Genomic DNA, 14,079 nt, shown 5'->3' on the forward strand with positions numbered 1-14,079 from the left:
AAGCTTTTCTTTAATAGTCCCTTCTTTGTTTCATTATAATAGCAATGTATAATTTGGTCTAGATTTATGCCCAGTTTGCCAAAGATTTTACTCCTCATAACTTCTGATAAAAATGGTTAAGAATTTTGATGAACTGTTTGGCTGATTCTTGGATAAGTCAATCGATGGTGCTTTTTGTCAGCTGAGGTGACAGTTTCATTTCATGTCAAGGAGGTGTCAATGAGTGTGGACTGATCAATATACGCTACACCACATCTGCTGAAAAAGAAGAAGAAGAAAAAAAATCAGATGCCTGATCTTCACGTAAACCCAATGCACTGACAATGCCTTGAGAGCCTACAGAATATCTACATAGAAAAAAAAAAGAATTCCAATAAAATACAGTAAAGTGAAAGATACGTAGATGGTCAATTATAGAACTATAACACTGATAAAAGAAAATGAGGTGACAGCTAAGCATAACTGTCAATAATGACTTGTAATATATTCTTTCAGTGACAGCTGAGCATAGCTGTCAACAATGACTTGTAATATATTCTTTCAGTGACAGCTGAGCATAGCTGTCAACAATGACTTGTAATATATTCTTTCAGTGACAGCTGAGCATAACTGTCAACAATGACTTGTAATATATTATTTCAGTGACAGCTGAGCATAACTGTCAACAATGACTTGTAATATATTCTTTCAGTGACAGCTGAGCATAACTGTCAACAATGACTTGTAATATATTCTTTCAGTGACAGCTGAGATATAACTGTCAGCAATGACTTGTAATATATTCTTTCAGTGACATATTCTTTCAGTGACAGCTGAGATATAACTGTCAACAATGACTTGTAATATATTCTTTCAGTGACAGTTAAGCATAACTGTCAACAACAACTTGTACGATAGTCTTTCTTGTCTGTGTTGTCACTTACCCGTGGTGCTCCGGACTTGTCTCAAGCGTGCAGGGCCCAGCAGCACAGGGTTTTCCTCACTGGGGACCAGGCTGGGCCGGTACAGTGCGGGCACCCACACACCCCTCGCCCAGTCCCAGAACTCATCCGTGCTGTCAAGTAACAACAGTTCAAACATTCACTTTCAACTGGAAAGAAGACAAAAAGAAAAATATGAAAGACAAATGCCTGATTTGAATTACAAAACACACAAACACATATCTCTACAGATTTACATATCCTTTGCCCAGTCCCAAAACTGATCAATGCACAGTTCAAACGTTCACAATGAACTGAAAACAAGAAAAAAGAACACATGTATATTGATTTGAATAATCAATCACGCGAACATGTATTAAAACAGATTTGCACCACGTGTGAGGAGAAATCAGGATCAATTTGTAAAATGCAAATCTGATGCATTCTGCTCATGAACACACATGGTCGCTAAAAATCACGCACACACACACACACACACACACACATGCACACACACGCACGCACACACATGCACACACACACACACACACACACACACACACACACACACACACACACATTTAGGAACACACACACACAAACAAACATACATACAGACAAATTACATGCAAACACATACACACAAACACATATGTACACACAGACACACACTCATAGACATTCACATCCACACTCACTCATACAAACATACAAGCACACACACACAAACATGTATAAACAAATATGTATACACAGTCACACCTTTCCCCATTACTCCCACACCCCAACCCCTTCTCCCTGTATGCCCCTCCAGTTAAAAAAAAATGTTTCCTTCTAAAATCACTTAACTCACTTCAGATGATGGAATGCTATAGCGTTCCTGACATAAGGCAGCGCTCCGGATGACGGAATGCTATAGCGCTTCGACAATTATAAATTTTTCCATGTTTTCCTCATGGGGTAGCATAAAAATCGCAGTTACACCAGGCACTGCGAATGTGTCAACTGAATGCAAACTTTCTTCATGAGGCTCCATAACTATATGCTTGCTGGCGAGCCGTTGACCTTGGTATCCCACATGACCGGCTAATCTGCATACGTATCGAAAATGGCATTGCAGGCGATTCAAGAGGAAATTTTTTGAGCAAACTAGATCACAACAGCAGCTTTTTACTGCTGCTGAAGTGATTGAAATGCTTCAAACTAAAGGTTTTGACATCGACGAGGATGATAAAGACGTTGAATAAAGTATCTGAGGTGAAGAAAGCTACCAGCAAGAAGGTACTGACACTGACTCAGCTTCTGAGGGCTGTGAAGAGAGGGAGGGGTGTGGTCGTACATACGATGTGAGGAGAGGGGTCAGTGGGTCAAGTACAGCCAGTTTCATTAAGTTACTTTGTGTTTTGTATATTTTGTGATTTTTTACTAACCCTAACAAATGGATCATCTGCAGGAAAAAGCAAAGGAGAAAACCATTTGTCTGAAGTGAGTTAAGAGTGGAAAGATGTAAAACTAAAAACCACTACACACACGTACCCTAAAACCCAACCCTCTCCCCACCTTCCCCTCCACACAGAGAGAGAGAGCAACACCCCCTGAACCCCACACCTGCTGATGTTATAGAAATTGACTGATCCAGAAGATGACGACGATGACACAGAACCAGTGAAGACGACAGAATTCTCCAGGTGGCCTGTGGCACGGAACAGGTCCGGCCCAAAGTAAACGTTGGCTACAGCCAGCACAGTGGCCGTCAGCAGCAGGTAGGCCAAGGTCTGTCGGATCATGTTGTGCAGGCGGATCTTCTTGCGGCCCTCCTTGTGGGCCTGCAGCAAGGCAAAGCCTCCCAGGGGACGGAACTTCACCTCCTGAACCACAATCACAGTCATTAGAAAAACAACGACAAAAAACCAAAAGAAACAAGAGGTTGACCCTCACCTCCCAGGGGACGGAACTTCACCTCCTGAACCACAATCACAGTCATTAAAAAAACAACAACAAAAACCCCAAAACAAGAGGCTGAGCCCTCACCTCCCAGGACAGAACTTCACCTCCTGAACCACAATCACCGTCATTTTTAAAAGAAAAAATTAGAACAGTGCTTGTTTACTGAGTTACATAGCAAGAGGTTGAGCCCTCATGTGTTGATACAAAGAGAGAATGCCTCCCATTTCATTACCACACTGTTCTTGTATCTCTTTTCTTTTTATTATTTATATATATATATATTTTTTTTTTGTTTTTGATTGGCTTGATGTAAAAAAGGAGTTGTTGCTTACTCAGTTTACAATCTTGACTTTGAGTGAATGTGGAAGAGTTTTAGCTGACAAACACAGAAAGACAGAAAGTAAAAAAGTTACAAAGAAAGAAAGAGGCCCCCCCGCACCTTGAGCTGTTCGTTGGCCTCAATGGAGGGCATGACGTCGATGGAATCGGCCTCCACGTCTTTCTCTGCGTCCCTCACCACCAGGGCCACGTACAGTGCCAGCACCACCACCTGATCACACCAACACACAGCTCAATAGTAAATTCACACAGAGTTAAAGGCCACAGGTCCCATAGCCTTTTAGAGCCACCAGGGCAGTCAATTCACATCCACCGAGGTCCAGGGCTTGGCCTGGAAGGGTGGTGCCCAATCCTCTCCTTCCGCTGTTTAAACTTTCCCCGACCTGAGTCAGATTACACCTATTCACACCTGGGTGGTGGGAGGAAAACTGGAGTAAACGCTTTTCCATTTCCTTTACCAAAGATGCAATGCCATGCTGAAATGGGGCCTCAAATCCTGACCGGTGTTGAACACTGGTTCAGAGGTCCTACACCTAACCGTTACTTCCATGGTGTCTCATTACCTTACTCAACACAGAGTGTATTACCTCAATTAACAACTGTCTTACTGTCAATACTGGTCATGGCAAAACAGTGTGCATTACCTGAGTTAACAATCATCACTATTGCAACACTGTCAAAAGTTAAGTCATTCTGGAAGTAACCCCATCATTATTCAAGTCATTCCAGAAGTAAGTCTGTCAAACCCCATCATAATTTAAGTGGTTCTAGACATAAACCTCTGTCATACCACGAGCAATTGTTGATGCAAACCACTGTCATACCTTGGGCGGTTCTAGACATAAACCACTGCCATACCTGGAACAATTCCAGAAGTAAACCTATGTCATACCATGAGCAGTTCTAGACCCAAACCACTGTCATACCATGAGCGGTTCTACACGTTAACCACTGTTATACCTGGGGCAGTTCTAGACATAAACCTTTGTCATACCTGGATCAGTTCTGGACGTAAACCACTGTCACACCTTGAGTGGTTCTAAATGTAAACCCTTGTCACACCTGGAGCAGTTCTAGACGTAAACCACTGTCATACCTTGAGCAGTTCTACACTTAAACCACTGTCATACCATGAGCAGTTCTACACGTAAACCACTGTCATACCATGAGCAGTTCTACACGTAAACCACTGTCATACCTTGAGCGGTTCCAGGACAAGCACGGAGCAGAGAAAGGCGAGGAGAACGGACAGCAGCCACTGCAGTGCGATGGCGGGACCAAAGTTGTATCCGTAGAGCAGGACCATCAGAATGGACACCAGGGACAGGGCCAGACAGATGCCGTACCCCACGTACACACAGAACCACGGCAGGCGGCACCCTCGGTCCTCCGATGGGTTGCCCAGCAACTGCATGCGGTCTGTGGACAGGGAGATGTACCGATGGGAGGTATGGTTTATCTTGTGAGTGGATTGTGTGTGCTTCAAGCTGAAAGATAGCTGAGTTGGGACAGTACTTTGGTTTTGCAGTGCGCTGTTTTCTGAATTGTGTTCAGTTGTTTTCCACTTGCTGTTGAAGTCATTGTTGCTATACATCAGACTATCATGGAAAGGCAGGTGTGTGTGTGTGTGTGTGTGTGTGTGTGTGTGTGTGCGCGTGCATGTGTGCATGTGCATGCATGTGTGCATGAGTGCATGCATGTGTGCATGTGTGTGAGCAGAAATGAGTGCATGTGTGTGCAAGCATACATAGATGTGTACAAGTGTGCCAACATGTGCTGGTGTGTGTGTGTGTGTGTGTGTGTGTCTGTGTCTGTGTGTGAGTGCTAGAATATACAGATGTGTACTAGTGTACCCACATGTACTGCTCTGTGTGTGTGTGTTGTGTGTGTGTGTGTGTGTGTGTGTCTGTGTGTGCTAGTGTTTGATGCACAAACAAACACAACCGTTTTACACACAACTCACTTTTCAGCAGTGTGGAGAGAGTGGTGCGCGACTTCTCAGACATCAGGAAGCTGTTGAAGGTGCTGTCCCTCCTCATGAAAGTGCTGTCACGACGCAGCAGAGAACTCCCGGCACTGCCTGGCATGTGCATGGATGCCATGCGTAGCTTCTTCAGGCTTGTGACGCTGGCTCGCCTGCAGGGAGGAGGGCAACAGAGAGTGAAGCTGCAGGGAAGTGTGGAATAGGCGTTTGTAGTGATGGTTGAGTGTTGCATTGCAATGTAATGTAATGTAATGTAATGTATTGTATTGTGCTAATAATGTATTGTATTGTACTGTATTGTATTGTGCTAATAATGTATTGTATTGTACTGTATTGTATTGCATTGTATTGTATTGTTAATATTCCAGTTGTATTGAAGTTGTATTGTGCTGTATTGTATTATGTTGTATTATACTGTACTATACTGTATTGTATTGCACTGTTAATACTGCCGTTGCATTGCATTACATTGCACTGTATTATATTGTATTATACTGTATTGTATTGTATTGTACTGTATTGTACTGTATTGTACTGTGCTGCACTGCATTGCACTACTTAAAGAAACCAACAGACAGACAGGCACGGCTGCAGAGGCAGCAGCAGCAGCAGCGCTCACCTGTCCAGGCTGGGATCCTGACGGGGGTTAAAGGTCGCCGCCGCCCCCTCTGCCCTCCTGCCTCCTCTAGGGCCGCCACCCTCTATACCCTCGGAGACCCACTCGTCGTCCGACTCAAAGAGGTCCTCGATGGCGCTCTGGGACGAGTGGGATGAGTGCTTCTTTACCAGGCCTCGGGGCAGGCTGCTCTTCAGGGACGCTCGGCTGCGGATGGACGACGATTTCTTCAGCTCTCGGTCGATCTGGTCCAGCTTCTGCAGGAACTCCTCATGGTCATCGCTGTCGTTCTCTGTGTCCGTCTGAAAGACAAAAATACAACAAAAAATGAGCCAATGGGGAAAAAGGCACGGTCATCAAACTAAAGATGTATGGCTATGTATGTAAAACTGAAAAATGGAGAAAGTCTTATGAAAAAGACTGTGGGTTGTGAAATAAGACATTCTCCATGTCCATCTGAAAAACAATGAATGCCAAGGGGAGAATGAACAGCAGTAGAACTACAGATATACTGCTGAGTCTCTAAAACTGACAAATGGAGAAGTCTGTAAAAAACAAACAACAAAAACAACAAGAGCAACAACAGTGGGTTGTGAAATAAAGACTCACTTTGATAAGTAATGTTAAACACACTTTCTCCATTTACCAATGAGAGGGTTTGGAAACACATGGAATGAAATAACCATTCAGTTTTTAGTGCATTCTAAATACAAAGAATGATCAAATTCATAGTGAAGGCCTTTGTTGTTTTTGTTTTTTTTTAACCCCTAGGCTGCCTGCATGACGAGATAACTCGTCATGGCAAGCATGTATGCTTCGCTGCCTGCATGACGAGATAACTCGTCATCGAAATATTCTGACTTTTCCCTGGTTTGCATTCACTTCCTTGGCAAAAATAGTGGTAGCTTTAGCCTGGGGAATCTCTCTAGATTCTATTCATAGCTAGAAACCCCATCTACGTCATGAAGCAGTCCTTTATTTGAACGTTTTGGTTGGGTCACTGTCCAAGTGTTTGCCTGACTTCTCTCCTCGCTCGCTCAACAAAATGTCGGACTGACGCCGTGCTCAAGACATGCGATCGTGACGAACTAAATCAAAAACGATTTCTTTCTTTAGCTGATGCTCAGAAAGAACTTAAGCGTAAATTCGAAGGAGAAGATAGAGATGAACATTTATAGGACGATATGATAGAAAATAAAGGGAGCAATCAAGAGAGTGGCCAAGATGCAACTGTCAGTGAGTGATGTCAGCTGTACAGCTGTCAGCAGACGACAGATGACCGAATTGGCAGCAGAGCGATATTCTTGGCACGCAGCCAACGCGGTCTGATGAGAACTGAATCGAGTGACCGTGTGAGAGGGGTGAGGAGGAGGAGGGGTGGAGACTGAGGGGGCGTGGCCTCACATCCATCTTATCACTTGGAGAAGTCACAATGTATTGTGTATCTATCTCTTAAATATATATATATATATATATATATATATATATATATATATATATATATATATATTGTGGTTGTTCTAGTATGATTTTGTGTTTGCAGATATCCATTTGTCCAGAAAATATGATGTTTTTGTGCAAATTACCTGACTAATGTTTGTAATGAACAAGTTGAAAATGTGACAAAAAACAAAACACTGATTTCAAAACAACAACATGTCACTAAAAATATATAAAATGGGAAAATAGCATGTGTTTTGTGTTCTTTATTCATTTACCTTTCAGAAAATATATACTTTTATGGGTCTTTCTCCAATAACAAAGAGCACAGAATTTTTGGAAAATTTATACCCGTTTTTTGTGAAAAAACCCTGGCAAATAGATTTCACTTATATCTTATTCTCCTGGCAGCGAAAGGGTTAAAAAGAGAAGAAAATAAAAAAGAGAGAGGAAAGCATTTTGGGGTTTCTGTTCATGGGCTGCAATATTCACATTCACTTGTATCTATAAGTGGGCTTTTACATGCATGACCATTTTTACCTAACCATGTAGGTAGCTGCATTCTGTTTCTGTTTCCAAAACCCATCAAACTCCAACATGGATTATGGGATCTTTCAAATTGTGCATTCGATCTTTTGCATGTGTGTTCACATGAAGGGGGTTCAGGAACTAGCAGGTCTGCACTTCTGTTGGCTTGGGAGATCAGAAAACTCTACACCCTTAACCCATCAGATGTAACCAGGATTTGAATGGTATTGTATATTGTATTGTATTATATTGTACTTTATTATGTTACTTTTTTTTGTGATAACAGATTTCTCTGTGTAAAATTTGAGCTGCTCTCCTTGGGGAGAGCATGTTACCACAGTGAACCACTACTCCTTTTTTTTTTGGTCTGCAAGTGCATTTGTTTTACTATCAGGACCCAGGGCCTTAAACTTGCTCTATCCACACAGCTATCATGCCCGTCTAATGAAAGGCACAAAAAGGAGCACTTATCCCCCCCAAGTCAGCTCACCTTGAAGGACGCTGTCTTGCGTGTGGTGACAGGGGGTGGAGGTCTGGGAGGAGGCTGGGTGGCGGCCTTGCTGCCTTTGACAAACTGTCCACTCGCCTTGCCCGGCATGGAATTCGTCTTCTTCAGCGACGAGGCAGCAGAGGTTTTGGTGGTCATGGACATACTTTTGCTGATTTTGGTGGCGGCTGTGCCAGAGATGCTGTTGCCAGCTGATCGAGCTTTGGCAGCAGACCCTGATGTTGATGCCACAGGCACAGAATCGTCCGCTGTTGATGTTCCGCCTGATGCTGGTTTGGAGGCTGCGGGTTTGCCGGTTGGTTTTTCTTTCTCTTTCTCTTCTTCAGCAAATGATGGAAGTTTCTCCGGCCAGGACTTCAGGATGTTTTCCTGGTTCCACATCAGTTCCTGTGTGCGTCGAATAACTTGCACAGCTGACTGCAAGCCACAAATGAAACACAGAGAAAAGTGAAATAGAAAAGAAAAAAGAAAAATGAGAGCATTATGGCTCTCTGAAACAGATAAAAATGTTCTAAATGCAAACCAAACTTTATGACAAATTGATGACTGTTTTACCTTAGCAAATTCTTCAGTATCTATGAAATGTCCTGAATGAAAACCAAACTTTAGGACAAACTGGAAATTGTTTTACCTTTAGAAATTCTTTGGTGTCAACCTCCTGAAGTCAATTAAAGGCTCTCATTATCAGATCATGGTCTAGTGCACATGTCTCAAACCATCAGCACTTCATTAATCTGCTCATGGTCTAGTGCACATGTCTCAAACCATCAGCACTTCATTTCTTACATATATATATATATATATCTAGATATAGATACAGATATAGATATCTATCTATCCATCTATCTATCTATCTATATCTATCTATCTATCTATATCTAGACCTCTCTCTCTCTCTCTCTATATATATATATATATATATATATACTGCCTTTTCCCTTAAATCATGTAATCATGTTGTGATCCTTCAAAGAACACTGTTCATCCATTCCTCACCTCTGATTACAAAGCCAACAGTCACCTTCCTCCATACACTGCTTGTGTCCATTCTTCTTCTGTCTTCATAGTCCACAACTCTAACGTTCATTCATGTCTAGAAATGAGGAAACAATACAATGTTCTCTCCCCTGCACAAGGAAACTCAAATGTTTACATCCTTCGTCAAGCCCTACCTTCTTGCCGCTGCCAGGGAAACCGCCCTGAGAGGAGAAGCTGTCTCGGCCAGATCGATTCACCGCCGTGGTACGTCTCAGCTGGCTGCTGATTGGCTGTATTAGAAAAGCAGGAAGTGATGAAATAATAATAATAATAATGAATCATTTATAAACAGTGCATCATCTTGCGTAATGCAAATAGCTGTGATATACACTCTCCATTCACACAGTTCATTCACAACACACTGGCATCACACACAACTGCGAACAGCCAGTCATCCACACACACACAACCTATAACACCAATAAGGGAATGCTTGACAAAATATATGTGTTGTAGGATTGTTTTGGAGTATTACAAAGACTGAATGGCAGCCAGCTCCAAGTTTTAGTGGCAGTGAAACTAAATCCATGTTCCACAACTTTCTTCACTTTACAGTTTGGAAATCTTAGGTGTTTGTAACTGGAAGAACAAAGAGTATGAAAAGAATGATACATGGAAAGTATAACAGATAGAGACAGCAGAACTGGACCCATAAAAAATAGCAACAGGCACGAACTACAATTTTGTATTCACATCAAATTTAACAATAACTCACTGTAGCTCCTTCAAAGGTGAAAAATGAAGTGAAACAGAACAAATTATATTTCAAGAAGTGTAACTGAATTAGATGAACAACATCTATTCTTGTAAAACATGTCACTTTATATGAAACACTCACTTTTCTGATAATAACAATGGGAATAATCATATATCATTATGACCATAAGAAAAGGAATCTCAAGTCATGTTTGGTTTGCTTTAAGAATCATTATCTACATCAAAAAACAGCTAGATTAAACAGCTATCTTACAAAGCTAGAGTGCAATTAAAAATAAAAGCAGGATTCTTGATTCCCATAACTCTTATCTCAGATGCACAGTAATGCAGAATGTTAGCATGAAATAATATTTCTTCAAAAGTGTTTAAATTCAACAATATATACAGCATAACATATGCATGCCTTTTAAGACATACCATCAAACACATGCACATACACACAATATGCACATACACTTTTGCACAAAATCATAACTTCCATCTGTCCTCTCACTGCCCAAAATGCAATGAAATAACTCATGCCCCATCACCCTTTCCTTTAATGCCAAGAAAAGAATGAGTTGAAGCACTCCACAGCAAAGTGTTTTCATATCTTGAACTGCTTAATGTCTCTTGTCTCAAAGATCTACAACCACACAGATCACAAGATGAGCTACATTTCCACTCGTTCATTCTTCTCCTTCTTTCATGAAATGCAGCTCCCACAATGACTCATATCTATTTATCTGTTTGCTTATCTACCTATCTATCTATCTATATGTATATAGGGGCAGGCTTTTATGCGTATAACCTTTATTTTTACACAGCTACCATGTCAACCATCATCTGTTCATCTGTTTTCAAGAGAGTGCAGCATATGTTTTCGTTTCAATAACTTGCCAATGCTGAAATGGATTTCAGGATCTTTATTATGCATTTCTGATTGTCTGTCTGTCATACATATACACATGTGAAAGAGCGTAAAGCATTTGCAGGTCTTAACATATGTTGACATAGAAGACTGGAAAAAAACCCACACACCCTAAAATCACCAGGTGCCACATTTGGGATTCAAACCATTGACCCTCAATGAAATGGTGTGACAATGTGCCTACTGCACCCATCCTCTTCTTGATCAAAATGCTCGGTGAAGGGTCTGCGAGAGTGCAGTGATGTGTGGATGAGAAAAACACCACAATCTGTGCCAGTTGTGACAGGTCTACCTTCAAGAATGATTCAATGGGATATTACTAAACATGTCAATTGACTTTAAACAAAGTTTGATGCGGGATGTGTGTGTGTGTGTGTGTGTGTGTGTGTGTGTGTGTGTGTGTGTGTGTGTGTGTGTGTGTGTGTGTGTGTGTGTGTGCATGCATGAAAGAATGAACAAATGAAAGAACAAATTACATTTCATGAAAGTAGTGAAATAGGCATTACTGGGGAAGAAAAAAGAAAAAAAAAAAGAAATGTATACAAAAATGAACACAAAGAATCCAAATGCATGCCCTGGGACAAACAATAAATACTGTAATTTTTTTTGTTGCTGGTTCTTGTGCAAGTACCAAACTACAAGCTATCAACAATATTTCAAAACTGGAAAGCTGAAACATGAAAATTTGCATAGTGGTGTACTGTCCTGTCACAACTGAAAGTTACAACACAATATTTCTGATTGACGGTGTTCCCAACGCTCACTGTTAAAGCTGTAACAAGATTAGTGTCTACACTTTCTCCACAGACAAGTGCTGGCCCATTCCATGTGCAAACTCTGTCAGCCACGTCAACATCATGTGGATTAGTTTCACATCTTAGGTGCTGTGTGACTCATTGTTCACCGTGCATGTTGTTAGCCAGCCTCAACCCTGTCTCCTCCCTCTCCCTCTGCACAAGCTGTGCGGTTACCTCTTCAGGGGAGTTACGAGGACTACGTGGTGTGCGTGGGGTTCGGGGGGTACGGGGGCTCTGAAGCAGACGGGGGGAGTTCTGCAAAGAAGCTTGGGGATTTTACACCATCTCTCGGCATATATAGAAACGACTTGATAATGTTGTCTTTCACGGTTTCACACCATCTGTCTGCATACAGAGAAATGTCTTAAAAATGTTGTCTTTCACAGTTTTACACCATCTCTCTGCATACAGAGAAATGAGCTTCATTAGAAAATTATCATTCTCATCTTGGCAAGGGCTTTGTTACGATGCTGTTGTTTGACCAACTTTTGCCATTTCATTATTCCAGAAACACAAGATACCTGATTGTAGAATGAAGCTCCTTTTTTGCTTATAACAATCTTAACTATTGAATGCACAGATTTATGATTACAAACCAAAGTCCTTTGTTTACAGCAGTCATGGTATGAACAAAATCACAAAACACTTCTGAACTGGCTGATACCTCTCCTCCAGCAGTTTGGAGACAAAAAAAGAGCAAAGTCAGTGAAAGACTGATGAAACTGGAATAAAATCCTTACGACTGCTTGGTACTGAAATAAAGGTGAAAGCCTCAACACCACTTGGTACTGAAATAAAGGTGAAAGCCTCAACACCACTTGGTGCAGAAATAAGAGTAACACCTCAAGACAATTTTGCTGCAGAATAAATGGTAAAATCTTAACAAATTACTTGGTACAGAAATGAGGGTAAAATTTTCATGACAACTTGGTACTGAAATAAAGATCAAATCCTTCCAGCTACTTGATACAGAAACAAGGTAAAAGCATTATGACTGCTTAGCACAGAAATAAAGGTAAAATCCTCAAGGGTACTTGGTACAAAAACAATGATAAAATTCTTAGTACTACTTGGCACGGAAATAGAGGTAAAATCTTAATGACTATTTGGAACAGAAATAAAGGTAAAATCCTCGAGACTGTGTGGTACAGAAACAAGGGTAAAATCCTTACGACTACTTGGTACAGAAACATGAGCCTCATGACAGCTTGATACAAAAACATAGGTAAGAAGTCTTATGACTACTTGCTTCAGAAGAGAACAAAGGCAAAAAAACCTGCAGAAACCAGGACAAAAGCTTCAAGACTGCTTGTTAACATTGCAGGTTGCCACAAAGTGTCAGGCTCACCGGAATCGATTCAGTGGTGCTCTCCCGCTCCAAGATGGTGGTCCAGTCCTCGTTGGGTGTCATGGTGCGCAGCGACCCTCCATACTGTGATACGTCACACATGGCGTCAATCTCCAGCGTCTGAGCCGACTGTGGGCGCATGGCTTGCATGAACACATCAGCCTGCAACATGTTGTTTGCATCAAGTGAAGATCTGTACACATCTCTGCTACATATCACCCTTTATGTCTGAACAAGAAGCACAAAGAAAAATAATGAAAGAAATATCATTTCTTTCACATTACTTTTGACCTTTTTCAAGGGTGAATGACATAACTTGAAAAAAAAAAAAGACATAGGAAGAATGACATCTAACCCATTTCAAATCATAAATATACCTGTTTGCAACATGTCATTCATATCAGGTGGGTATAGACAGATGTGCAACATCCCATCCACACAAAGTATAAACACGCTGGCATACAACATGTCATTTGTTTAATGTATCTAACATTTGCCTGCGATATGTCATGGACACATTGTATGTAAACATATCCATGTTTAGCATTCCTTGACTAAATGGTGGAATGCAAATATGTATCATCTACAAGACAGCATAATTAAAAAAGTAAATAAGTAGAACTGTGACATTCTATCAGCACAATGTGTACTGTGTGATGGCAAACTGTTGTGCTTGTCATTCTGTAATTTTTCATAATTTTTTTTTCAAAATTCTGGAAGTGCATCTTAAGTATAGGAACATCTTGTAGATTAAAAATTATATTTGTAATTTTCTTTAGCAATGGCTCAAATTCTATACAGTATGTGTGTAAAGATTCCAAGGTATTATGATGATGCCTACTTTCTGCACACACTAAAAATTTTTTGACTGAAAACGGTTTAAAAATTTGCTGTTTACATTTTTATTTGACAACTTTGAAAATGCTTGACAGATACAGGAAATGAATAAATAAATGAATAAATAAATAGTTTCCAGGATAAAATAAA

General features: G+C 40.9%; 1 protein-coding gene across 1 annotated transcript in view; it reads right to left on the minus strand.

The window, feature by feature from the left end:
* The window catches only part of LOC143292005 (polycystin-1-like), a 90,202-nt gene that overhangs the window by 14,948 nt on the left and 61,175 nt on the right, over positions 1-14,079 (minus strand). Inside the window, exons 25-34 of the mRNA XM_076602161.1 lie at positions 13,093-13,254; positions 11,852-11,978; positions 10,896-10,967; positions 8,265-8,662; positions 5,810-6,108; positions 5,170-5,342; positions 4,405-4,625; positions 3,307-3,417; positions 2,529-2,788; positions 924-1,054 (exon numbers count right to left, since the gene is read on the minus strand). Of these exons, the coding sequence (XP_076458276.1) occupies positions 924-1,054; positions 2,529-2,788; positions 3,307-3,417; positions 4,405-4,625; positions 5,170-5,342; positions 5,810-6,108; positions 8,265-8,662; positions 10,896-10,967; positions 11,852-11,978; positions 13,093-13,254 (1,954 nt within the window). The remainder of the gene's footprint in view (positions 1-923; positions 1,055-2,528; positions 2,789-3,306; positions 3,418-4,404; positions 4,626-5,169; positions 5,343-5,809; positions 6,109-8,264; positions 8,663-10,895; positions 10,968-11,851; positions 11,979-13,092; positions 13,255-14,079) is intronic.

This window comes from Babylonia areolata, chromosome 18 (assembly GCF_041734735.1).
Source record: "Babylonia areolata isolate BAREFJ2019XMU chromosome 18, ASM4173473v1, whole genome shotgun sequence".
NCBI classification, from domain to species: domain Eukaryota; kingdom Metazoa; phylum Mollusca; class Gastropoda; order Neogastropoda; family Buccinidae; genus Babylonia; species Babylonia areolata.